Genomic DNA, 26777 nt, shown 5'->3' with positions numbered 1-26777 from the left:
AGAATTTTCAATTAAAAAGATTTTTATAGTCAATGAGCAACGTCAGGGAGCGATGACACTCGTAGGCGGTATCAGGTGATGGCGGTGTTTAAGCGAATATCAACTCGTTTTTCCAGTGACTCATTCCCAGCGCTGCGCCCTTTAACTTAAACCTCGGCCGGCTGCCGGCCGGGCGCACCCAGGAGTGCGCGAGGCTGCGCCTAATTGGTCCACGCTCCAACCTCCGCCTGTGCGCGCCGCCACCTCCCTGCCCCGCCCCCGGCTCCTCCTTGGCGGCGCGCGTTGCCTGCCCTCGGCACCAGTCGTTGACAGCCGCGGCGCTGCGAGCTGCTTCTCCTCTGCTCGCGACCGAGGCAGGTAAACACAGCGAGGGACGTGGGCTGGGACAGGGGTCTCGAGAACCAGGGTGCGGCGGGGATAAGCGAAGGCCCAGGGAGAACCGGGGGTGTTGGGGCTGAGGTGCTAGGGCACGCGGCCGGGCGAGGTAGGGACCTTGGCAGTAAGGAAGGGCTGGAGCTTCCCCGGGGCTCATGGCGCTGCTCAGGCCTGCCGGGTGTGCTGGTGTCTTTCGGATGACGCTGCTTGGCTTCGATTTTCGGATTATGAAAGCCTGCATTTATTCGGAGTGGGGGTTGGGGGAAGCTAGTGCAGTCCCTCTGGGGGACGTCGGTGGTTGTGAGGTATCTAATCGCCCCCCACCCAGCATGGGTGCGAGAAGGGCAAGTCGCGCGACCCCAGGGACCGCAGGTGCGAGAACGTGGGGGAGATGGCCGGAGGCTGGGCTCAAGGAGGGCCGCCGACGAGCTCGGCTGGGGCGCTCGGCCAGGAGAGCAGAGCAGGAAATTCTGGGGGTCTCAGGGCCCCGGCTCCCCGCCAGATGGCTGCCCCTGGCGTACAGAGGCCAGGGTCAGGGGCCAGGACGGCCCTTGGCAAAGCCCAGCGCCTCCAGGTGCACAGAGGGTGCGTTGGGGTATGAAGAGGCGGGCGCCAGCCTCCGGGTCCAGGCCGCAGCGGGAGAGGAGTTCCGAGACTCCAGAGGGCTTTCAGCCGCAGGCGCCGAGCTCCTCCCGGGAGGCGGCCCCGCCCTGTGTCCGCGCGGCGATAGCGGTCCTGGGGGAGGCAGCCGGGCCCCACTCTCAGCCACCGGGGGACCGGGAGAGAGCCAGCGGGCGTGGGCGGGGCCTCCGGCCTCGGGGGTGGAGTCTCGGGGATGCCGGCGGTTAGTGCGGCTGCCCTGGCGGTGGTACCCGGGAATGGGACCAGGGTGTGACCGCGGACCCACAGCTTCCCTTTGCACACGCTTTCCTCCCACCCTGGAGGGACAGAATCTGGTCATCAGGGCCCTGGGGAAACCAGCCTCTCCACCTGTGTTGCAGGGGCCGTCACGGTTCATTATTAAACAATGGGGATATGGGCGGCGCCTGAGGCTCAAAGGAGTAAGGGGCTGGCCCCATATACCGGAGGTGGCGGGTTCAAACCTGGCCCCGGCCAAAAACTGCAAAAAACAAAACAATGGGGATAAATCCATGTTTACTATCCCTTTAAGGATTTTTTTCCTTTTCTCTTTGTAATAGCTGTTCGAAATATCTTTTACCTCGTAATTCCACCACCGCAAAGCCACAGCCCTCTGTTTTTGTTTCCTTGCCTCCAGATGCACACACAGTGCATGGCCACTTCACTCCCGTAATCAAGATAACCTTCATGGCTGCGTTATTTTCTTGTCCTTACGATTTAATAAGCAGTTCCCCACAGGGAGACCCTGGAGATGTTTCCCTTTTCCTTACGAAAAACTCTGGGGAGCATAGGATTAAAAATTTTTACAAATCTTATCAGAAAAATAGGAACAAAATTTGAATAAAAAATGTGAGATCTCTGGGAAGGTTAACAAATCTCGTAGATTTGAGAAAAAAAGAACCCATGAAAGGGAACAGTTTTACCAAATACTGAGGCCCTCTTACAAGGAACAAGCGTTAACCTGAGAAGAAAGCGGAGAGCTAGGGTGTGATTAGTACTACTGTATTATTTGTACCTGACACAAGTTTTTCATACTGGTAAAAGGAAAGTGTTAATACGGGTAGATAAGTGGCAAAATGATGACTCATTTACAGAATAAAATGTAAATTATTGGGGTTATCATTTTATGTCTATTAAGTTAACAAAAACAACAGTCATACTGACAGCAACCCCTTGTTGGAAGGTTGCCCAAGACTCGGCCTATTTAGGTTTCCAGGGAGGTGGTACTTTGGGTCAGGAAAGCTGGTTCTGAGGTCAATTTCCTAACCCACCTTTTGTCCACTCATAAAATGGAGGAAATGATACCTACGTCTAGGATTTGTTGCAAAGATTAACTTTAACCAACTGTGTAATACTGGCCTTTGGTGTGTATGCTTTATCTTTTTTCTTATTCCCTCCCCACTAGGGACATTTTCAAGTAGTATCAACCTTTTGTAAAGCAATCTGGCAGTGCATGGAGAAGTTGGAAATTGTGACCCAGAAACCCCAGTCCTCTGGGAATTTACCTGTAATGGATGAAACAAATACCAAAAAAAAAAAAAGAAAGAAAGAAAGAAAGCCAGTTGCAGGCACATATTCCAAACAGGATAATCTAAAATGAGAACCAACTGGGAAACAGCCCAAATGTATAACAGCAGGGTAGTAGCTTAAAAAATCATGACACATTAAGTGAATGGGACATTACATAACCATCGAAAATCATGATTTTGGAGCCTGTGATAATGCCGGGGAAAGATTAAGTCAAAGTGCAGGTTACTAACCTGTGTGTGCATATACTCAAGCATCGATGCATATGCGAAAAATCTGAAAGGAAAAATCCAGAAAATGATAGCTTTACTGGAAATTATAAGTGCTCTTACTTTTCCTTTTGTGGATGTATTGCCTTCACTAAAGAATGGAATTTTTAAAAAATGGTTCACAGGTTTCCATTTTTAAAATGAAATGGACCCACAGTTTTCTGTGTGTCGGAGAAAGGAGAGATCGTTATTGTGTTTGCTTCCTTAGAATAGAATAGTCGACCTTGTTTCCTTTTTCAAATACTGTTCCATTTTTTTCCTTGAGTTGATTTAAGAGGGATTTGGTGATTTGGTGATGAGGTTTTTCTTTTTAAAAATCAGTTCTTCGATTCGTCGATTTAGTTTCTTCTTTTTTGTTGTTTTGAAGGACTCCTGAATATGTGTCAAAACTGAACAGTTTCAGCCATGCTGAAGCATTCTGTCTTCCTGGAGGCACAAATCCAACCTAACTGAGCTGCAACAGATGGCATGTACCCTGCAGAACCTCTGTGGTCTTGGGATGGTTAAAAGTCACCAACTGTCACAGAAAATGAGGGTCAGGAAAGGCTATGATCACAAAGCCTTTGTTCCAGAGGCCGTTTGGATCTATCTGTGTAATTCACACCTAATTGCGTGGGCAGCAGCTTAATTTTACAGAGAAAGGACAACAGCTTTCTCTAGAATCATGCCAAATTATCTAAGGGAGCAACCATTCTAAAAACAAAATAATAAAACCACAACAATACATAAAAGATGTTTCGGCACTGATGTTGATACACTGAACATGCTTCTCAATTAACTGACAAAACCGAGGTGAAAAGTTCTCTAAACTGTAGTTTCAACTTACCTATTCTTTTCAGATCTTATTTCTTCTTCCAAGGCTACTATATCAGATGTGACCTGCTACATATTAAACATTCAAAACATGTGTAGATCTAACCCAGGGAGGGCTACAGCATTATACACGTAAAACAACCCTGAAGGAAACAGGACACACAGCAGTCCTCCCCACCGGGAAAATATTTTTCCTTAATTTTTTAAACAGTCCTTTCCTCTTGCTAATAGTCTATTCATAGCACCAACAGTATAGTGTGGTTACTTCAAGGAAGGGATACTCTTTTATGAAAAGCACTGTAAATGTTAAGGATTATTCTTCTTAAGCACCTAACTCCAAAGCCTGGCAACATAGAAATGCCAGTTCCCTGGGAAGCATTTATAGCTTTCCAAATCCCATCACTAGGGACTCCTGGGCTGGCCTGGGATAGATTCTAGCAGTGACGTTGTTTTAAAGTTCTGCAGGTAATTTTGATGATGGACCAGGTTAGGGACCCTTTGCCCTATTTAATCTAGGGCTGGGCTTCAGGGTGCCAATAGAAAACTACGACCTCAAAATTGTTTGCAAAATTTTATATGGCTTACATCAACTTCTTTAAGGGGCAATGACATCAAAAGATCAAAATGTGACAAGTGAGTTTACTTAACTCAGGAAAGACAAGAGACAGTGTGAGGTGAGGGTGGGAGAAATGTTTGATCCTGGCCACTTGCCAACATAACCAATTAAACCTTAAGCTGTAAAGTGTTCTGGGTATCTGAAGTTGGGCCCTCCACACACCACCTTAATGGGCAGGAAGGCTTTGGTTGCTATATTTGGATCTCAGCTCCATCGCCTTGAGCTATTAAATCTTGGGACAAGTTCTTACCAGCTCTGATGCTCAGTCCCCATCTATAAATGGAAATTAAACGAACGAGGTAATTTATGGACCTCGTCTCTTCTCTCTGCTCTTGCACCAATGCCACGTGATCTTACTTTGCCTGCTTTGTGTCCTAACGCCTGGCAGGCCAAGTGCAGGCAGGAATGTCTTCTCATTCAAAAATGTCTTCAGTCCTCTTAATTCTGAATTTCCTAATGTTCTTTAAAATCCCCTTTGGAGAGTTTTTTTTCCATTTTATTTTTTAATGGACAGATACAATTTTATATTTATTTGTTGTGTACAACATGACGTCTTAAGGTATGTATTCATTGTAGAATGATTAAATTTAGCCTGTTAACATGCATTACCTCATACAGATATTTTTGTGGTGAGAACACTTAACTTCCCTCTTCATAGCACTTTTCAGGAATACAGTGTGTCATCATTAGCTGTAGTCACCGTGCTGTATAATAGATCTCATGACCATTTTCCTCCCATTTAACTGTAATTATAAATCTTTTCACTAACATCTCCCCAACACCCACCCAACTGCCTCAGCCTCCGGTAACTCTGTTCTCTCTATTTCCATGAGATCGACTTTTTTAGATTCCACATTTGCATCATGTGGTATTTGTCTTTTCAGGCCTGTGTGACACTCAGGTTGATTCCGTATCTTAGCTATTGTGACAAGTGCTGCAGTAGACACAGGGGTGCAGGTATCTTTCCAACATACTGATTTCCTTTCCTCTGGATAGCTACCCAGTAGTGGGATTGCTGGATCACAGGGTAGTTTCATTTTTAATTTTTTGAGGAATCTCCATACTGTTTTCCATGACAGCTATACTAATTTACATTCCCACCAACAACATGCAGAGGTTCCCCTTTCTCCACATCCTTGTCAACCCTTGTTCTCTTTTGTCCTTTTGATAATAGCCTATTAGTAACTAAAGTGAAGTGACACCTCATTGTAGTTTTGATTTGCATATCTCAGATGATTAGTGATGGTGAGCACTTTTTCAGATACCTGCTGGCAACCCATGTATCTTCTGTTGAGAATCGTTTATTTAGGTTTTTTGCCCATTTTTAAAATTTGTTTTCTTGCTATTGAATTCTTTATATATTTTGGATATTAACTCCTTATCAGATGGATAGTTTGCTAATATTTTCTTGCATTCTGTAGGTTGTCTCTTCACTCTGTTTCATTTCCTGTGCAAAAGGATTTTAGTTTTATGTAATCCCATTTGTCTATTTTTTGCTTTTGTTGCCTATGGCTTTGAGGTCAAATCCAAAAGATCATTGCTCAGAACAATATCATGGAGCTTTTCCACTGTGTTTTCTTCTAGTAGAATCATGGTTTCAAGACTTACATTAAATTTTTAATTCATACTGAATTTATTTTTGTATACTGTATGAGACAAGGTCCAATTTCATTCTTCTGCATGTGGATATCCAGTTTTCCTTACAGAAGTTTTTGACAAGACTTTTTTTTCTGTTGTGTGTTCTTGGCACTTTATTTCCAAGTTGTTTACTCTGTTTCATTGGTCTGTGTGTCTGTTTTTATTCCAGTGCCATGCTGTTTTTGTTACTATATCTTTGTAGTATATTTTGAAACCAGGAAGTGTAATTGTTCTTTTTGCTCAGGATGGCTTTGGCTATTCAGAGTCTCTTGTGGTTCTACATATATATATTAAGATTTTTTTTCTATTTCTGTGAAGAATAACTTCAGTATGTTTTTTTTTTTTAGAGACAGAGTGTCACTTTGTTGTCTTGGGTAGAGTGTGTGGCATAATTGCTCACAGCAACCTCAAATTCTTGGCCTCAAGCAATCCTCTTGCCTCAACCTCCTGAGTAGCTGGGACTATAGGTGCCTGCCACAAAGCCCAGCTATTTTGTTTTTTTGTTTTTTTTGAGAGGGGGGTCTTGCTCTTGCTCAGGCTGGTCTCAAACTCCTGAGCTCAAGAAATCCACCTGCCTCAGCCTCCCAGAGTGCTAGGATTATAGGTGTGAGCGACTGAGGCCAGCCCAACTTTGGTATTTTTTCTTATTACATCATAGCTTAATTACATCATACATTAATGCATTTGTGGGATACAATGTGCTGGTTTTATATACAATTTGAAATACTTTCATCAAACTGGTTAACAAAACTTCACCACACTTTAATTATTGTGTTAAGACATTTGTACTCTACACTTAGTATATTTGACATGTACCCTTGTAAAATGCAACATAGGTATGGTCTAACCAATTACCCTACCTCCACCCATCCTGCCCCCCCTTTCCCTTTCCCCTGCATCTTGGCCTGTAGTTGGGTTATAGCTTTCATATGGGAGTGTGGGTGCTTACATATTGGTTTCATAGTAGAGCTAAGTACATTGGATACTTTTTCTTCCATTCTTGATATACTTTGCTAAGAAGAATATGTTCCAGCTCCATCCTTTTAAACATAAAAAAGGTAAAGTCTCCGTATTTTTTAAGGCTGCATAATATTCCATGGTGTACATATACCACAATTTACTAATCCATTTGTGGGTCAATGGGCACTTGGGCTTCTTCCATGACTTAGCAATTATGAATTGAGCTACAATAAACATTCTGGTTCAAATAATTCCTCTACTAGGTATATAGCCAGAAGACCAAAAATCACTTTATAACCAACTTTGGTATTTTGATAAGCGATTGCATTGACTCTATAGTTTGCTTTAGGTAGTATGGCCATTTTAACAATATTAATTTTTTTCAGTCCCTGAACAAGGGATATCTTACCATTTATTTGTATCTTCAATTTCTTTCATCAGTGTTTTTATAGTTTTCAGTTAAAAATCTTTCACCTCGGGCAGCGCCTGTGGCTCAAAAGGTTAGGGCACCGGCCCCATATGCTGGAGGTGGTGGGTTCAAACCCAGCCTCGGCCAAAAACTGCAAAAATAAAATAAAATAAAAAATTTTAAAAAACTTTCACCTCCTTTTTACTAATTTTTTTGTCGCTATTGTAAATAGGATTGTTTTCTTGACTTATTTTTCACATAGTTTGCTATTAGTCTAGAGAAATGCAACTGATTTTTATATATTAATTTTCTTTCTTTCTTTCTTTCTTTTTTTTTTTTTTTTTTTTTTTTTGACTTTATTTCTCACTTTGTCACCCTCAGTAGAGCAACCTCTAACTCTTACCTCAGCCTCCTGAGTAGCTGGGACTACAGGTGCCCGCCACAATGCCTGGCTATTTTTTGTTGCAGTTTGGCTGGGGCCGGGTTCAAACCCACCACCTTTGGTATATGGGGCCAGCGCCCTACCCCCTGAGCCACAGGTGCCGCCCTATATATTAATTTTCTTTTTTTTTTTTTGGCCAGGGTTGCATTTGAACCCACCACCTCTGGCATATGGGACTGGCACCCTACCCTTTTGAGCCACAAGCACCGCCCTATATATTAATTTTCTATACTGCAATTTTACTGAATTTGTTTATTCTAATTCTTTTTGGGAGGCATCCTTGGGCTTTTTCATATATAAGATCATGTCATCTACAAATAGGGACGATTTAACTTCTTTCTTTTGCCTAATTCCTCTGGCTAGGACTTCCAGCATATAATAAGTAGAAGGGATGTGGGGGGACATTTTTGTCTTGTTCCTGAACTTAGAGGAAAGCCTTCTAGCTTCTTCACCATTGAGTATGATGTCAGCTGTGGATTTTTCATAAATGGCTTTTCTTATCTTGAGGTGCATTCCTGCTATCCCTAGTTTGTTGAATGTTATTATCATAAAAGGTGTTGAATTTTGTCAAATGTTTTTACTACATCTATTGAGATGATCATGTGATTCTTGATCTTTCTTTCTGTTAATGTGACATATCACATTTTTTAATTTGTACGTGTTGAACCATCCTTAACCCCCAGTGATAAATACAACTTGATCATGGTGTCTGACATTTTACTAAAGTGCTGCATTTGGTTTGCTAGTATTTTGTTAAGGATACTTGCATCTACATTCATTAGTGATATTGGCCTGTAGTTTTATTTTCTTGTAGTGTTTTGTAATGTATCAAGGTAAAACTTGGCCTCAGAAAATGAGCGTGGCTATATTTCTTCTGCTTCAACTGTTTGGAAAAGTTTGAAAACATCTGGTATTATTTTAAATGTCTGGTGGATTTCAGCCATGAAGCCATCAGGTCCTGGGCTTTTCAGTGATGGGAGGCTTTTTATTGCCAATTGAATCTCCTTACTCCTTATTTTCCTCTCAGATTTTCTAGTTCATCATAATTCAGTCCTAATATGTTGTATGTGTCTGGGAATTTTCTTTCAGGTTATCCAATTAGTTGGCATGTGATGGTTTATATTAGTCTCTTATGCTTCTTAGGATCTTTTGTGTTTCCTTGATATCAGCTGCAATGCATCCTTTTTCATTTCTGATTCTCAGTCTTCTCTCTTTTTTCTTAGTTTAGCTAAAGCTTTGTCAATTTTGTTCATTCAAAAAGCCAGCTGTCATTTTGCTAATATTTTCTATTATCTTTGTCTGTCTCTATTTTATTTATTTCTGCTCTGATATTTATTATTTCCTTGCTTCTATTAACTTTGGGCTTAGTCCTTGTTTTTCTGGTTTCTAAGATACAACACTGGGTTGTTTGAAATCTTTCTCCTTTTTTGATGTACATGTTTATTACTATAAACTTCCCTCTTAGGACTGCTTTTGCTGAATCCTATAGGTTTGGGTATGTGGTATGTTTCCATTTTTATTTGTCCCTGGAAGTTGTTTTGGTTTTTTGCTTGTTTTGTTTTGGAGATATAGTCTCACCAGGTCAGAGTGCCCTGGTGTCTGTCCGCCTAGCTCACAGCAACCTCAAACTCCTAGATTCAAGCAGTACTCCTGCCTCAGATTCTTGACTAGCTGGGACTACAGGCGTGTGCCCCCATGCCCAGCTAATTTTTCCATTTGTTTAGGCTGGTTTAGAACTCCTGACCTCAACCAATCCTCGTGAGTTGGCCTCTCAGAATGCTCGGATCGCAGGTGTGAGCCACTGTGCCCAGGTGTGTCCCAAGAAATTCTTAAATTTTAATTTACCCACTGATTGTTCAGGAGCATGTAGTTTAATTTCTATTAGTTTGTGAATTTTCTGAAGTTCCGTAATTGATTTCTAGTTTTATACCATTATGGTCACAGAAGACCTTTAAGTTCCCTTTATGTTGTGACTGAAATTTTATTGACTTTATGTATTATTTGTTGGTGAATTGGTATTCTTTATTATTGGTTTTCCTAGTCAAAATGTTATATATCTTCTTTTTCCAATCTGCTTTTATAACTCAGTAAAATTTGATAGCTTTCCTCAAATAAATCCTATAGATATTTTGAATTTTTATTGCCATGTGAATGGAATGCTTTTGCCCACTACATCTTCTAACTTATTACACTGATTTAGAGACTCACTGGTTTTTAATGTTTATTTCAAAAACTGCCTCCCTAATGAGTTCACCAAGTTCATCTAAGACATTTTTGGTTGATGGTCCTGGATTTTTCAAATAGAATATTGTATCTAGATGAACTTCCAGAACAACCTAAAATAATAGCAGCAATAAGTTGTATTACTGCCTCATTTACCACCTTTCCTCTTAAAATTATGATGGAGTAGGGGCTTTGTCCTTGATGATGGAATGAGACCATCTTTCTAGTTCTGCAGAAACTTTTAAAGTAGCATAAAAATTTTAAAAATCAGGAATGGATGTTGATTTTAATTGAAAACTTAACCATGCAGAAAATATTTTTCCTCTTTATCCTACCAATAGATTTTTCTGATTTTAAGCTATTCTTATATTCCTAAAATAATCCATATTGGTCACAGTGTATTTTACTAAGCTGTTAAAATAGGTTGGAAGGCCAAGTTATGAGAATCGCTTGAGGAACACAGGAGTTCAGGACATGCTTGGGCATCATAGTGAGACTCTGTCTCTACAAAAAAACCAAACCTCAGCTCTGGAGGAGCCCACACTCCAGTGGAAAAAATGAACAATAAGCATACAATAAATAACTTAGTATTATCAAGTAGCCCTAACCTCTCCAAGGAAAAATAAATGAAGCAGGGCAAGGGGAAAGAAAGGAGGGCAGGGGGCTGTTGTAGGTAGAGCAGTGTGAAAAGTCCCTTGAGATGACGTTTGAGCAGATGTGAGCAGTGTGGGTAGCTGGAGAAGAGCCTTTGAAGCCTGGAGAACAGCAAGTGCAAGGGCCCAGCGACACGGTCACACTTGCCAGGTTTGTGGCACAGCAGAGGCCCAAACCAGGTCACAGGGGCCCAGCCAGCATGGCCAGGACTTGGAGTTTTATCCATAGAACAAAGGAGTGCCACGTGGGGACAAGGAGGTGGCGTGATGTGATCTGCATATTAAAAGGACAACACACAATGGGGACAGAGGGAAGCAGGGAGGCTGGTTGGGAGACTGTGCCAGGTGACAAGTGATGGTCATATCTGAAAATGTGAGGGGCTGAGAGGTTTAAGATTTATTTCCAAGGTGGAGCTGCTAAGATTTGCTGATGGATCCAATATATATCACGGGTAATAAAATTCAAGAATAATTCAATGGGGTTGAAGAAGTTGATGACACAAAAACCCTTTAAATGAGGAGTTGCTAACTGCAGAGCAGTCCCCTAGTTTGTTTCCCTAAGGTGTGTGAGTGGCAGGGAGGCCAAGAGCCGGGCTCCATAGGATCATGGGATCACAGGACAAGTGAGGGGAGCAGGCCTGCAAAGACCAGGGGCTAGGGAATGTAGGAGCAAGAATGGAGCCAGTCAGCACGTCCCTGCCCCTCAAATCCTCAACCAAAAGAGCCTCCAAAATCCTACTTGGCATGATCTGAGTACAGGCAGTCCCCAAGTTACAAATATCTGGCTTACATATAACACATACCTATGAACAGGAGACTATTACAGGTAACAGGGAAATGTACCTATTCCAGCTTATGTACAAATTTAGCTTAAGAACAAACCTACAAAACCTATCTAACCCAGGGACTGCCTGTACTTTAACTCAGTTTGTAACTTTCAGATACGTTTTGATTTGCTTATGACCATCAGGATATGCTTCTGACTGCAATAATGTTAGTGGAAGCATGAACAGGCTGCTAACTCAATTACTTGTTTAGTAATCCTTTCGATGATATTATCCAATTTAGTTGTTAACTCTGTAGGATATGAAACATAATTTTCTAATTTTTAAAAAATTTCTAGATTATGCCAGTCCTGGGAACAAGACTGACTTCACTGTTAGAGCGTATGCCGTCTTGGGTTTTATACCATGATATTTTGGAGCATATGATTTGACATAGGGTATAGTAGATACTGTTTGGGGGGCGTTTTGAGACAGAATCTCACTTTGTCACCCTCGGTAGAGTGCTGTGGCATCATAGCTCACAGCAACCTCAAACTCTTGGGCTCAAGTGATGCTCTTGCCTCAGCCTCCCCGGTAGATGGGACAAGTGCCAGCCACAACACTTGGCTATTTTTAGAGATGGGCTCTTGTTCTTGCTCAGGCTGGTCTCAAACTCCTGAGCTCAGATCCACCTTGGCCTCCCAGAGTACTAGGATTACAGCCAGGAGCCACCACACCTGGCCTAAATACTGTTTAATAATCGTTCTACTGTGTCTTTGATCTCTGCCCTTGGAACTGAGTGCCCAGGATGAGGTCATTCATCTGAAAGGAGATTTTTCATGTGAACATACATTGTGGGAAAGAGGATACACTGTCATCCAGGCTATTTGGGTTGTCTGTCATCTAAACTGTGCTAGCCTTTTTATATAGGAAGTGATTCTTCTGCATCAAAAATTGGAAGAAAATAAACCACACATAAAACATTAAATGTTGAACTAAAACTTAACTCAGCGAGCAAGGAACCTCGTAGCTTGTGAACACTGCCCATTTCCTCCACTTTGAGCAGCCCCGCCTATCTGTCTAGACTCTAGAGAGAAAGATGAATTTACAATAGGGGCTTTCAAAATCCTGGATATTTCTAGTTTCTAGTAGAATTGTATTGAGAATTCCCTTGAGGAAATTCTTCATGGTGTTTGTATGCTCAGGGGATATCAATTCCTTCACTTAACAAATACCCATTGTGCCCTGCTGTGTGCCAGACACTGCCCTAGCCCCTGCAGGTGTAACCACAAACAAGAGAGACTTATTTCCTGCTATTCCTACAGAGGAAAGATGTTGAGCCAGCTATTTGCAGAGTGTTTAAATCACTCTGCTGCCACACCCACCTGCCTTCGGCCTAACTAGACGTTAGACTGACACAAGACCTCCCTCCATAGGCTGCACTTGGCCTCAGGGTCCTCACAGTGGTCCACAGCAACTAGGCCTCAGGGATTTATCTTCAGCCCCAGCCTTGGTAAGTGACTGCTCAGGTGCAAGGGAATGTGATCCATAGTGGTGAGTAAAGGGTTCTCTTTAGCGTAGAAGCCCACAGGAGTTGATATCCCTATAATAGCTTGATGGGCACAAGTTCAAGGGTCTTCACGAGATCATACAAGAATCTCTGCTCTAAAGAAGCTCAAAGCTATGGCAAACCCACCAGTAGCTTATGGTTCTCCCAGTCTGGATGTAGCTTACCAATCAGAGGTGGTTTTTACCATAACGATATTGCCAGCATTCCACCTTTATCAGATTTCCAGGAAACAAAGCTAAACATGATTAACTTACGGCCACATATGTTCTCACACAAGGAGAAGGAGTTGTTTTCACCCTTTATTTACAGTTGCTTTGTCCTCAGTGCTGCCAAGCAGAGGCACAGGGCGGGGAGAGGGTCTTCACTGAGGAGCTGCGGGCATCTCTCTGTGCACATTCATCACACAGCAAACGTCAAGTGGTTTCAACGTAAAGGCAGGGCACTGACCCTCTCCTCTTCCTTTTGCAGGTCAGTCACAATGGCGAGACTTGGCTGCTGGATGCTGGTTCTCTTTGTGGCCACATGGAGTGACATTGGCCTCTGTAAGAAGCGACCGAAGCCTGGAGGCTGGAACACTGGGGGGAGCCGATACCCGGGGCAGGGCAGCCCTGGAGGCAACCGCTACCCACCCCAGGGTGGTGGTGGCTGGGGCCAGCCTCACGGTGGCAGCTGGGGGCAGCCCCACGGTGGCAGCTGGGGGCAGCCCCATGGTGGCAGCTGGGGACAGCCCCACGGTGGTAGCTGGGGACAGCAGCCTCATGGTGGTGGTAGCTGGGGTCAAGGAGGCCACTGGAACAAGCCCAGTAAGCCCAAGACCAACATGAAGCACGTGGCAGGTGCGGCCGCAGCTGGGGCAGTGGTAGGTGGCCTTGGTGGCTACATGCTGGGGAGCGCCATGAGCAGGCCCCTCATCCACTTTGGCAATGACTATGAGGACCGTTACTATCGTGAAAACATGAACCGTTACCCTAGCCAAGTGTACTACAGGCCGGTGGATCAGTATAGCAACCAGAACAACTTTGTGCACGACTGCGTCAACATCACCATCAAGCAGCACACAGTCACCACCACCACCAAAGGGGAGAACTTCACCGAGACGGACGTGAAGATAATGGAGCGCATGGTCGAGCAGATGTGCGTCACCCAGTACCAGAGGGAGTACCAGGCTGCGTACCAGAGAGGCTCCAGCGTGGTCCTCTTCTCATCACCACCCGTGATCCTCCTTATCTCCTTCCTCATCTTCCTGATTGTGGGATGAGAAAGGTCTTCCTGTCGTTACCATCTTCATCTTCTTTTCCAGGTTGAGGGAGGGGGTATCCACCTGCAGCCTTTTTAGTGGTGGTGTCTCATTCTTGCTTCTTTGTCCCCCTTAGGCTAATAAATCCCCTTGGCACTGATGAGCACTGGAAAATGTTGAGAGGACCCGGGACGCTCTTTATTCCAGCCCCCTTTTGATCGAAGTCCTTTGTGGGCCATTGCTAATGCTGGGCCGATAAGAAAATAACAGCAAATAACCATTGGTTAATCTAGACTTATTTTTGGTCTGGTGCACCAGGTTGGGATAAAATAAATCTCAAAACACTCCTCAAATACCTTTGCCTGAATACCTCTGGCTCTTTCAGTGATTAGAGCTCAGTACACTAATGCCCCATCTTAGCAGTGATTTCATAGCAGTTTAGAGAAATTATCTCATCCATTTTAAGAAAACTGGACAACATTTCTGCCAAATTTAGAAAGAGGTCACATAATACTCATTTAAAAGAAACAGAACTAGAACAACTTAACTCACAGGCGCAGGCTTAGCCCTCTGGAGCACGTGCTCTGTGTCTGCAGAGAACTACAGCCATGTTTTGACTTTTGTAGTACTTGGGAGTCGTTGCCTCAAGACCACATATACTGGTGCAGCTTTAGCCCTCTGGCCAGAGGACACATTTGTAGGGAATGAGTAACATGACATGTGATAGCTAAAACATACATGACAGGCTTCTGGGACTGAAAAATCCAACATTTGGGAGTGGTGCCCTTGGAGACACCCTCTCTTTCGAGAGGTTTAAAGCACCTCCACACGGCATTCCTTTCTTTAGTAGCATAAACCATAGATAATTAAAGCAGCAGAAAACCATATCACCTTCTAGACACTGAAGGCAAATCCCCTTTGCTCATTTGCCTGAGCCAGAGTGATTTAAACGCTGTGTGGGTGAAACCAGGAGATTTTAACATAGCGGAAAGCTGCAGTTGTAAAATCACAGTCATCATCGAGGATCGTGAAATAAAGAAAATGATTGGTGTACAGAGAAAGGAAGTGCTTGCCTTTCTGCATTTCCGTCTCCTACACATCATGGTCAAAAACCAGAATAAGTGAAGTCCTTAGTTTCTGTAATTGGCTTTTGAATCAAAGGATAGGGAGACAATCTAAAAAATATCTTGGGTTGGAGTGATAGAATTATGATGTGTTCAAAGTGGAAAAAGAAATTCTGTTAATGTTATTTAAGTAAGGTAAAATGATTCCCTGAATTGTTTAACACCATCACCCAGCAGATACATATTTTGATTCTGAGATTGCACTGGCTTGCACTGTGCGGGTATTCTATGTAAAAAATATATGTATAAAATATATATTGCACATGACAAACTTAGGAGTTTTTGTTTAGAATAGTTAACATCTGAAAAAATCTAATGCATTAACTGTTTTTGTAAGGTACTAAATACTTAACATGTGGGAAAAACCCTTTTGCGTGATCCTTAGGCTTACAATGTGCACTGAATAGTTTTATATAAGAATCCAGATGGTCACCATTAACTGGTCTTTGAAGTATGCATGTACTTTATATTTTCTATATTTGTAACTTTGCATGTTCTTGTTTTGTTGTATAAAGAATTTATAAATGTTTAATATCTGACTGAAATTAAACTGGAGCCAAGATGAGCACCATCTGTGGCATTTGTGTCTGTACTCCTGTGCTCACCTGTGTTGGCAGGCTGGTTTGGGGATTGACCTGAACCACGGGGCACTTGCAGTCCTCACATGACAGATGGTCCATGTGCCCACTCCCGGCCCTGCCCTATCCTTCCCAGTTCCCAGCAGCTTGTGTCTGCTCCCGTTTTATTTTTCTCACAAGTATCTAAGTGGTCTTAGCACTGAGTCAACAGCAATGGCACTATTGCAGCAGGAGGAACAGCCGGGAAGCTTTTTTCTGTTTTGGATTTAGAAATGGCTTTTTTTTTTTTTTTTGAGACAGAGTCTCACTATGTCACCCTAGGTAGAGTGCTGTGGTGTCACAGCTCACAGCAACCTCAAACTCTTGGGCTTAAGCGATTCTCTTGCCTCAGCCTCCTGAGTAGCTGGGACTATAGGTGCCCACCACAATGCCCGGCTATCTGGTTGCAGTTGTCATTGTCGTTTAAAAGCAGGCCCAGGCCATGCTCGAACCTGCCAGCTCCAGTGTATGTGGCTGGTGCCCTAGCTACTTGAGCTATAGGTGCCAAGCCAGCAATTGTTGGAGTCCAACCCCAAGAGCAGTATCCGCTGAGAGCTGTGGAAGCTGGCAGTGATCAACTGGAGAAACATAAAGTTAGGAGTGACAGTAAAGAAAGACAAGAGACAGAGAGCAGAAATAAAAGTGGGAGCTCAGGGCTCCATTGCCCATTGTGGGATTGCAGCAATGCCCAGACTGCTCCACTCTGAAGGGTGGCCTTCACTAATCCGAAATCTGAGCCTTGTATTGGGATAGCCTCCTGCTTGAGGTCACACACACAGATTTCTAGGGAGGTGTTAAGCTCCTCTAGTTCTCTGTGGAGTAAATTGCCACCAGCATTAATCTCTGAGGGATGGGTGGGAGGGAGACATTTTCCTCCCATCACCACCACAGAGGATTTTTCTCTGCTATAAGGGATATAAGTTCTTTAAGAGCTGGAGCCACTCCCTTTGTCCCTGCCCCAGGCAAATGGAAATCCCCACAATGGGTATCTGCTTTGCCTGCTGGGCAGGAAATGCCCTATGTATCTTTTTCTAGGACTTGTCATAGCCCCGTCTATGACCATTATTCTCCTCAGGTGCTCACAGACCCAGCAGGTCTGTATCTCCAACAGGCTAGAATTTCAGGAAAGGCAAGAAGCTTGCTAGCAATGGCTAGCTTAAACATAAACTAGCTGACTTTTCTTTGTTCCAAGTCACTCAGCTTACTTTTTAGTTTTCCCTTTCTTCTGGGGGTGCTTTTCTTTGCCAAGAATGGGGTCTTCAGTCCCCCTTCCCCGAGTAAGAAATAGTTTTTCTTGATTAACATGAGATTTAAGTTTTAAAGTACAACTGACCCTTGGACAATAAGAGGATTGGTGCACTGACTGCCCCCTGCTGTGTAGTCAGGAAACTTTTGACTCCCCCCAAATGATGACTAGTATACTGATAGCCCACTGGTTATGGGAAGCCTTGACATACACAGCCGATGACACATATTTTGGAAGTTATATTTATTATATGTTGTATTCTTTCCACAAAGTGAGCTACAGAAAAGAAAATGTTATTAAGAAAATCCATAAGGGATCACGCACAGTGGCTCACACCTATAATCCCAGCACTCTGGGAGGCTGAGGCAGGTGGATAGCTTGAGCTCACAGGTTCAAGACCAGCCTGAGCAAAAAGTGAGACCCAGTCTCTAGTGAAAATAGAAAAAGTGAGGCAAGAAGATCGCTTGAGCCTAAGAGTTGGAGGTTGCTGTGAGCTATAATGCCATGGCACTCTACCCAGGGCAACAGCTTGAGACTCTGTCTCAAAAAAAAAAAAAAGATATAAGGAAGAAAAAATATATTTACTGTTCATTAAGTGGACGTGGGTTGTCATGAAGGGCTTCATCTGTGTCTTCACACTGAATGGCTGAAAAGGAAGAGGAGAGGTGGGTCTTGTAGTCTCGGGCAGCAAAGACAGATGAAAATCCTCCTAGAAACGGACCCACACAGTTCAAACCCATGTCCTGGAGCCAACTGTACCTACCTTATGCCCTAGGCTCTAAAATATTCTCAGGTCCTAGGAGCCCCAGAGACAATCACTCTGGTCGTATTCAAACACTTCTGGTCCAAAGGCCACTTCCGTGTTCCCTGTCTTCCTGGACTGGTGGGAGGCACCAGTGCCTGATGCTCTTGGTCATCCTTGTGGAAGTTTTCTTCTGCAACTAATTTGCAGGAAGTAATCAGAAGAGGTGACAGTGGTTAAAAACCCAATATTAATACTTTAGCCAAAGTCTGTGTCATAAATGGGGAGTACGTCTTATTCCAATATAGCCACAGAAACCATATGAACTTGAAGGATTTATTGTACTCACAGGCCCCAGACAGGGACACATGATAGGCCATGCAGGGGCTGCTTGGGAGGAACTCAGCAGACGGGGAGAGGGGACCTCACTGTCATGTTTGGGTGTCACCAGATCACATGCGATGGCAAGGAAGGAACCAGCTTTATCACACTGGTGCACCTGGTCATCTGGGCTGAGCACTCAGCCTATTCGTGAGATGCTGAAGCTTCAAGAAGATTTAACAGCTATTTAAAGTTTATAATACAATGTCAATATCCTGCAGTGAACAGAGGATCAACTTTTGTCTTAAAGATTTCAGGGAGACACCATCATCCACAAAACTACTAAAATGGAATGACACATATTCAAATTCTCAAAAGAGAACTCATTTATAAATGGACCTCAAAGTTGATGCTTTACATAAAAATTTCTAGAGCTATTTTTACTCTACCTTTTTACCACGTGCCTAATTGTTTAAAAATAAACTTTTTGTTATTCACCAATCATAATTTCTCAAAAGTAGCCCACTGAAAAGACTTACATCATTCAAAGTGTGGGTATTTGTAGGATCAGAGTAAAGAGAGAAGAGCAGTGTTTCTCGGGGAGGTCAGGGAAGATCCTTTAAAGCACACAGTGAGGAGAAGCCCCCTTCAAAACCAAGGCCTGTGGGGGAGGCTCTGCCTCTCACTCATCAAGCCTGTGGCTGATTCCCACAGCTGCCGCCTCTGGCTCCAGCATTTCCAATGCTTTGGGCCAGCTAGGGCAGGGAGTTAGGCCTCAGAGGCCTGTCACTATCTCAGGCTAGCAACCCTGAGGCACTGGCTTCTCCACAGAGTCCTCAGACCCAACACTGGGGCCCCTGTCCTCATCATGTGCTTATGGCCTCTGTGATTGGTGCCCACTGGATTTGTGCAGGGCACTAGCGTCAGGGGACTCTTCTGACTCCAAGAGGCACCTGGAGAGAGTGTTAGCAACCCTAAGAAAAACTCAGACTGAAATGCTACCCTACCCCAGCCAGCCCCACCACAGCTCACTGTCCCAGATCTGCCCCCTTGCACTATTTTGGTGGTAAGCTTCAGCAAGCGCCCGAAGGTTGTTTACAGATGATGCTGCCCAAATCAAACCATGGTCCCCTAGAACTCTAGAAAACAGGCCACCTCCTCTGGAATCCCCAGACTGGAAGCCACCAGGGTTCTTGCAACTGAAAACTTTCTTCTCTAACTGCCCCAGCAAATCTCTCCCTTTCCTCCCTCCTTCTCTTTAAAAGAAGAGTCATCATAAGCTTTTCTGGCAGGCAAAGCTATCAGTCTTCAGTAAGCCCATCCCATAGCTCCCTCAGGTAGCTCATTTTCTTCAGAAAACCTTACAAAACCCCATTTTCAACACTTTTCTTGCTGATTATAAAATCTACGTTAGTTTACTGGGGCTTCCCTAACCAAGTACCATAGACTGGGTGGCTTAAACAACAGGGATTTATTTCCAAACACTTCTGGAAGTTGGAAGTCCCACATCAAGGTGGGACCTCTTGGGAGGCCTCTCTCCTGGGCGTGCAGATGGCACCCTCTCACTGCCTCCTCAAGGACTTTCCTGTGTTGTCTGTGCCCTAATCTTCTTGTAAGGACCCCAGTCATGTTGGATGAGGGCCCTCCTAGTGATTTCATTTCACCTTACTCTATTAAAGACCCTGTCTCCAAATATAGTCACATTCTAAGGTATGGGGGAGGGGGAGGAATTAGAACATCTGAATTTTGTGGGGACACAACTCAGCCATACCACCATCTTTCTAAAAATGTCACAGTTGTGTGTTCATGTCACTTTCTACATGGTTCAAAGGCACTCCTAGGACTGTGAGGACCTCGTGGGGACCCTCCACCCACACACTCCCCAGGATTCTCACAATGAAATTACCATTGTTTGGGTCACTCTGAGCCCTTGCACAGACTGGCCACTGCCTGCCACTCACCTTAGCATGGCTGAGGTTGCCTACCTCAGAGTGCCCGCTGCAGAGCAAACAGAAGTGCTTACAGACTGGACCCAGCTCCTGAAACTCAGTCACCACCCCCACAGAGGGAAGAGTTTCATGATCAACCACATTATGTTGCATTTGCTTTGTACCCAGGAAGATCCAGAACTCTGAGCCAGATAAAGTTCCTCCCACACACACACACATTGCAAACACACCTGCCTTACAGTGAGGCTGATTAGGAGTTAATTAACAGAAACCGTGAGTGTTGTCTGTAATTCAGTGGGTGCTCCAGAAGGTTGGCAAGGTCCCCTTCCTTCATGCTGCCAAATTCCAAATGGGTGTGCCCACCACCCTGCTTACGACAGCTACCCACTCATGGAATGTGTCCACTCAGGTTTCCTCAGGCCAAGGCTCACCATCCCAGGGCCCCAACTTCCACGTTCAGGGAGAGCCCTTCAGAGAGGATCTCTCCAGGGTGGGGAATTTGCAGCCTCAAGGTCAGGTGTGGCTTCAAGATCCCCAAGTGCACCCCTCAACCAAATCCCTTTAGAAAAGGATTTGTTCTGGCCAGGGGCAGGGGTTCATGCCTGTAATCTTAGCACTCTGGGAGGCCGAGAGGGTGGATTGCTTGAGCTCAGAAGTTTGAGACAAGCCTGAGCAAGAATGAGACCCCATCTGTGCTAAAGATAGAAAAACAAGCTGGTGTGGTGGCAGGTGCCTGTAGTCCTAGCGACTGTAGAGACTGAGGCAAGAGGATTGCTCAAACCCAGGAGTCTGAGGTTACTGTGAGCTATGATACCACAACACTCTACCCAGGGTGACTGAGTGAAATTCTGTCTCTCTCTCACATACACACAAAAGGATTTGTTCTGTAAAATTTGGATTTAGTCAAAAGACCATACTCAAGGATCCAGAAGCCACATGTGACGCCAAGGCCACAGTTTCCCTACCCGTGAATGCCATGTTTTCCTCTTTTCCTTGGCTGCCTCTGAATCTCCTTTTATCCCAGCCCTCCAAGGAGGCCATTTCTCACCAGACCCCTTTCTCTACGCCACATGGATCAACCAGACTGGCCCAGAAGGAGTGTTTCCAATATTAGCCGTCGAGCAGCACTAATGTTTCATCAAGAAACAGCTCTGGATCTTCTGGAAGGAAAGAATGAAAGATCATAGTCAATCAAGCCCAGGTTCCCCTCAGAAAGCCTTTGAGAATTTCAAGATCAAGTTTTTTCTCTGCCACCCACAGAGGAGGCCCATTGTGGTTCTGCTACACATCTGATTTTGACCAGCCTGGGCTGCCACAGTCCCCGGCTGCCAGGAGATAAACTCAACTAATAAACTAGGACAGGCTGTACGACTCTGTCCATGCAAGTTATGGGAAATGCCCACGAAAAACCACCATCTTGCTTTAGACATAATCACCGCAAAGAGTAATTGGACAATGAAATCATTGTTTCATTAGGCATCTTCCGATCTGTAAGACTACAATACAGGATGGAAGAGCACTGGGTCCTCCAGGGTGACTGGCGACCTTCATTCTACAACAAGGTAGAGACCAGACAGTTATTATTCAGCAAGAAAAAGAAAAAAGTCCTGTCATGCACTACACCATGGATAAACCTTAAAAACACTGTGCCCAGTGAAAGGAGCCAGGCACAGAAGTTCCATTTATATGAAATAGCCAGAATAGGCGATCTGTAGAGACAGGAAGTAGAATAGGCGGCTGCCAGGGGGTGGAGGGAGGAGGAGGAATGGGAAGTCGATGGGTGCAGAGTTTCTCTCTGGTGTGATAAGAATGTGCTAGAATTAGATAAGAGCCATCAGTGAACCATTCTGTGCCTGGACTAACTATCCCAATGTGCACTTTGAAATGGGGAATCTCATACTATGGGAATTATCTCAATGAAGGGTCTTGTTGTTGGGGGTGGGGGGGTTAGGCATAGAATTATCTACCTAAGAATAAAGGTGGTAAGTGGGTAGGGGAGTTTGAAGCAGTAGATTGAGATAAAAACATTTCTGGCCCCTTGTTTTTCTTGTAGGCATCCAGAAAATAGTCTGTACAGAAGCTTCTATAGCCTCTGGTCTAGCGTGTTTATAAATATGTGGTCCAAAGCCTTTTCTGGCCACAAAAGCAAAGGCTAAATCAACAAAAGCTGAAAAATGGAATACAACATTCTTGAACATTAAAAATGCAAGACAAGTGAGAAGGAGCACAGGGGTGTTTAATCACAGAGGGGCTGAGTTTAAATGCGGCTGCCCCTGCTGGGCTATGGGATACTTTAGAAGGCCTGCTGGTATCAGGAGCTGATAAGATCATGACCAGGAAATAAGTCCCCTTGGCCATATGTGGCAGAAATGTGACCTCTTTTCTGTAGTGTTAAATATGAAAATGTCCTCAAGAAAAAGCTCTGGATCTTTGAGGAATGAATGCTCAGGGCCCTGGGACGGTGTTTCCTGCACTACTTTTTGTGAAGAGTCTAATGAAAGTCTTTTCTACTAGGATATAAATTACTCCTTATAGAAAAGGTATTTTAGCATCTTTCATCTGCCCGATGGAAACTTTATCCTTTCCCCAAAGATGGTGTTGCTCCTGACTTCTTAATCTGCCCAGCTGTTCCTTCTCCACCTCACAGGAAAGTTATGCCAATGAGTACGGACACACCCCTGTCGTATGCTGAGCTGTCTTGGCGAGGCTGGGCAGTGTGAATGCCAGGCCTGTGAAAAGGAGGCCCATGTTTGAGCCTCACCTTCCCTACTGACCCAGTTGCAGCCCCGAGCCCCGCCTTACTCACTGTGACTGACCTGCTTGCCTTGTCTGCGGCCTCGCTGGGTCCTTTGTGAACCAGATGTCCCTTCTGAGTCACACGCGTGACGTTTTACCCTTCGCCTTATTGGCTGGCCTGAGTTTGTGCCTGGTGCTCTGTCCCTGTGCATCATCTCACACCTGCAAGGCATTTCCTCTTGGCGTCAGGAGAGCAGAGATGATGGAAGGGAGGCGTTGGCTCATGCCCCACTGGGAAACCAGAAATGTTTCCATGTAGCTGCTAAAGAGAAGGGGAAAGAGGATCCAGTCAACCCTTTAAATCAAGGACGTCTGAGGAGGAGGTGGGTGTGTCTATGACAGTATGCCTGTGCTGCAAGGGTCATTCCCCAGCAGTGGTGACCACTATCCAGGGCAGGAGAGGAGGATGCATTGTTCGGTAAATGTCAGTCCTTCCTCCCAAACACAAACCTGAACTTGATGGGAAAAGTCACAGGATAGAGACCTCTGTGAAAGGAATCCATGCGAGCACCACCTCTCATGCCAGCTGCCCTCCACCTCTCCCTCGCTCCCCACACTCCTCTCTGCAGCAAACCAGTTCTCCACAGTCCTCACCTGTGTGAAGTCACTGCCCCCCGGCCCATCCTCACTTCTCTTCAAAAACTAGTCTCATCAGTCAAACCTGTCAGGAAGTCTTGAGGAGCTTACATTCCTATTCTCATGCTGTCTCTTCCACCTAGAAAGTTTTCCTCATTCCTAATCTCCAACTGGCAAACTCCTATGCATACATCAAGACCAAACTGCAATGTCTATCCCTGCCAGGGAACCATTTCATTCACCAATTCACTGAAGCCTATGGATCCTGCTCAATCTAAATATTTTTAAATGCATGCAATAAAATACATAGGCTACAAAAGAAACTGATCAAACTGAAGCACGGTTACTCAAATATTTTAGTTAACTCATTATTTTAAATATCTAAAATCTCACTAAATAAGATCCACTTCTGAGTCTAATGACAACTATAATCTCACAATGATAAATGTAAAGGATATTTTGTGATTTTTCACACCTGGAATTGGGTTGGCCAACGCCTCCTGGCTTGCCCCATGCTTTCCCACAGTGGCACTGAAAATCCCAAGTCCTGGGAACTACCTCAATCCCTGGCAAAGCAGGACAGTTGGTCACCTTACCTTAGTGTGGCATGAAGGTATCTGTGATTATGGTGGTTTTATAGCCAAAAGTATGGCTAATGCTACTGTGGTTTGCTGCCTGCAATCTTCATGGAGGAAACACTCTATTTCAAGAAGAGGCTAGTGAAAATAAAGATGTGATGTTTTCACACACACATCCCCGCCCCAGTTCATGTATTTTCCAAATTCTATCCATGGACAACCCCATTCCAGGCTGAGAATCCTTGCAACTAGTGGGACAAAGTTAAGCCTATTTTCCTCTAAACTTTTTCTTGTTTTTGAAAAGCAAATTTATTTCAGGTTAATGTGAGGGGACAACCAGATCAAAATATTTGATTTTGTTAGGTGGAGTCCCTCTTGTGATTATGTCCCACACACAAAAGGTGTGCCAAACACCCCCTTCCCATTCCCCGTACCCATTCAGTGAGAGCACACCAATCCCCCCAACTTAAATTGAAATGAGTTTTTCTCCTATGGGGGCATGCATCAGATCATCTACTGGCTTCATATTAGTATTGAGTCCATTGGATATTTGCTTTCCCATTCTTGTGATGCTTTACTAAGAAGAATATGTTTCAACTCCATCCAGGATATTACAAAAGATGTGAAGTCACCATCTTTTTTATGGCTGAATAATATTCTATGGTGTGTGTGTGTGTGTGTGTGTGTGTGTGTATCTCACAATTTGTTAGTTCATTCCTGAGTTGATGGCGTTTAGGTTGTTTCCGAGTCTTGGCGATTGTAAACTGAGCTGTGATAAACTTTTCTCTTGGCTCTATAAAAATTTGTCAAACTGTTGTCATTGTTTAACTAACATAACACAACTTTTCCATCGAGCACCTTTCTTACAGGGTTGTGGCGAGTCTTCACGTGGCAGGTCGTGCAACAAGAACCCCTGACATGGTCGAATCTAAATCACTTGAATAATTTGGGAAAAATGGTTGGCAGTTTCTCTAAAAGCTAAACAGACAGCTCTCCTACCACCCAGCCTTTCCTCTCCCTGAGTATTTGCTCAATGGAAATGGAAGCTCATGTTCACCAGGGGACACACACAAGAATTTTCACAGAAACTGTATTCACAATAACCCCAAAGAGGGACCAACCCAAATACCCATCCAGAGGTGACTAGGTAAGTAAACTGTGGTCTACTTATCCTGCCATACACCGTACAAGGATAAGAATTTAAAATAGCATCTCTAGGCAACAATACGGATGAATCTCACAAATGTAATGTTGAACCAAGGAAGCCAGCCACAAATAAACACATAGTGTGCAATATCATTTATATAAAGGACAGGTGAAATCAACCAAGATGCTAAGAGTTAAGATGGCAGCTACTGCCAAGGGGGTGGGCAGGAGGGTTGGGAATATTCTGTGGTTTCCTAAGAGTGGTGAGTTCGTAAAAATTCACTGCACTTTGTGCTTACAGCATATGTACTTTTCTATATTTTGTTATTCTTCAATAAAAACATCTAAAATGTTGGGTCCTCGTTTCCATCTCTGGCCAGATCTAGTCACTGCAATCACCACCACCAAAAAGTGACCTCTCCCTGGATTTTTGACCCGGTTGGCTCTGTAGCTTGACCCCTCCTCTCCCCGAAATGTGTCCCATCTGGATGTGCTTTGATCTTTCTCCTGGCCCAGGGCTGCCCAGGGCTGCCCAGGACTTGGCCCCCAGCACAAACTTCTTGAGCCTTTGCCAGGTGCCTTTCCAACCATGAAAGCATCATTAGGATTGCTGGCAGGGGCCAGTAATTAACATGTGAACACACGCCTGTGTATTCAAAGCAGCTTTTAGACCTGGGCTTACTGCACTTTATACTATTTCAGAGGAAGGATTTTGTATTGAATTCTGCTTGATTTCAACCACAGTCATTGTAACAATGGTGGGTGCACTGGGCATGACACCCCTTCCACAGAGGTGAACGCTGCTTCTCAGGGGAAGCTGATGCCTCCTCCAAAGATGCCCAATAAATACACCACGTATTGGGTGAGGTGAAGGGTGCCTTCTGTGAGCAAGCAGAGGCCAAAATCCTCCTAAAACCAGTGATAACCAAAGTCACACGAGGCAGACATCACCAGGATGAGGATTAGAACCCAGGTCTCTGGCCCCTACCCACTCTCCTTGCAGTGCCCTGAGGCCTTGACAATGGAAACCACCCTCAGTAACCAATGTGTCACTGCTCTGACACAAAAGCTGGCCACTTCAGCTGGTGCAGGTAACATCGTCCTAGGAGAGGCCTTTCCCCTTTGGACATCTTGCATATTTAAAGGAGAAATCAAATTTTCAGGTTAATCATTGCTTTCAAATGCATCAAAAAGAGAGAGAAGAGTGGTGAGTAGGCAGAATGAGGAACTTTAAAAGCCGATAAAGGTGGGGGGGGTCTGCCCTTTTCTGGGCCACTCTTTTCTAGACAGCTCCATGTTAGGGGGCCTGATATAGCCACACATGAACCCTTTCCCCTCCTCCTCCCCCTTCTAAGACAAGGACACAGAGGATCTGGCCAGCCCACCCCTAAGAAGTTCTCCCAAAGACCCTAACTTTCCAGGCAAGCGGTGGAATTTGCCCACCCACTACAGCCCCATATAAAAGGGGTCTCTAACTGCCCTAGTGGGTGCAGACACCGTCTTTGCACTGCCCAGGAGAATTGTTGTCCCTTTTTTTTTTTTTTTTT

At 44.4% G+C, this 26777-nt stretch overlaps 1 protein-coding gene across 1 annotated transcript; it reads left to right on the top strand.

The window, feature by feature from the left end:
- Positions 1 to 219: 219 nt before the first annotated feature.
- Positions 220 to 15830, top strand: PRNP (prion protein). The gene is made up of 2 exons (XM_003788036.2): positions 220 to 357; positions 13367 to 15830. Exon 2 carries the CDS (start codon positions 13377 to 13379, stop codon positions 14154 to 14156), a length of 780 nt encoding a protein of 259 aa, XP_003788084.1. The 5' UTR covers positions 220 to 357; positions 13367 to 13376; the 3' UTR covers positions 14157 to 15830.
- The last annotated feature ends 10947 nt before the right edge of the window (positions 15831 to 26777 follow it).

The sequence above is a fragment of the Otolemur garnettii genome, unplaced genomic scaffold (genome assembly GCF_000181295.1).
Source record: "Otolemur garnettii isolate 467f Iridium unplaced genomic scaffold, OtoGar3 scaffold00025, whole genome shotgun sequence".
NCBI classification, from domain to species: domain Eukaryota; kingdom Metazoa; phylum Chordata; class Mammalia; order Primates; family Galagidae; genus Otolemur; species Otolemur garnettii.
The sequence above is the reverse complement of the archived record's forward strand: the minus strand, read 5'-3'. Positions and strand labels throughout refer to the sequence as shown.

Excerpts from the sequence above, each read along its gene's own strand:
- PRNP (XM_003788036.2), top strand. The coding sequence starts at position 13,377 with ATGGCGAGACTTGGCTGCTGGATGCTGGTTCTCTTTGTGGCCACATGG.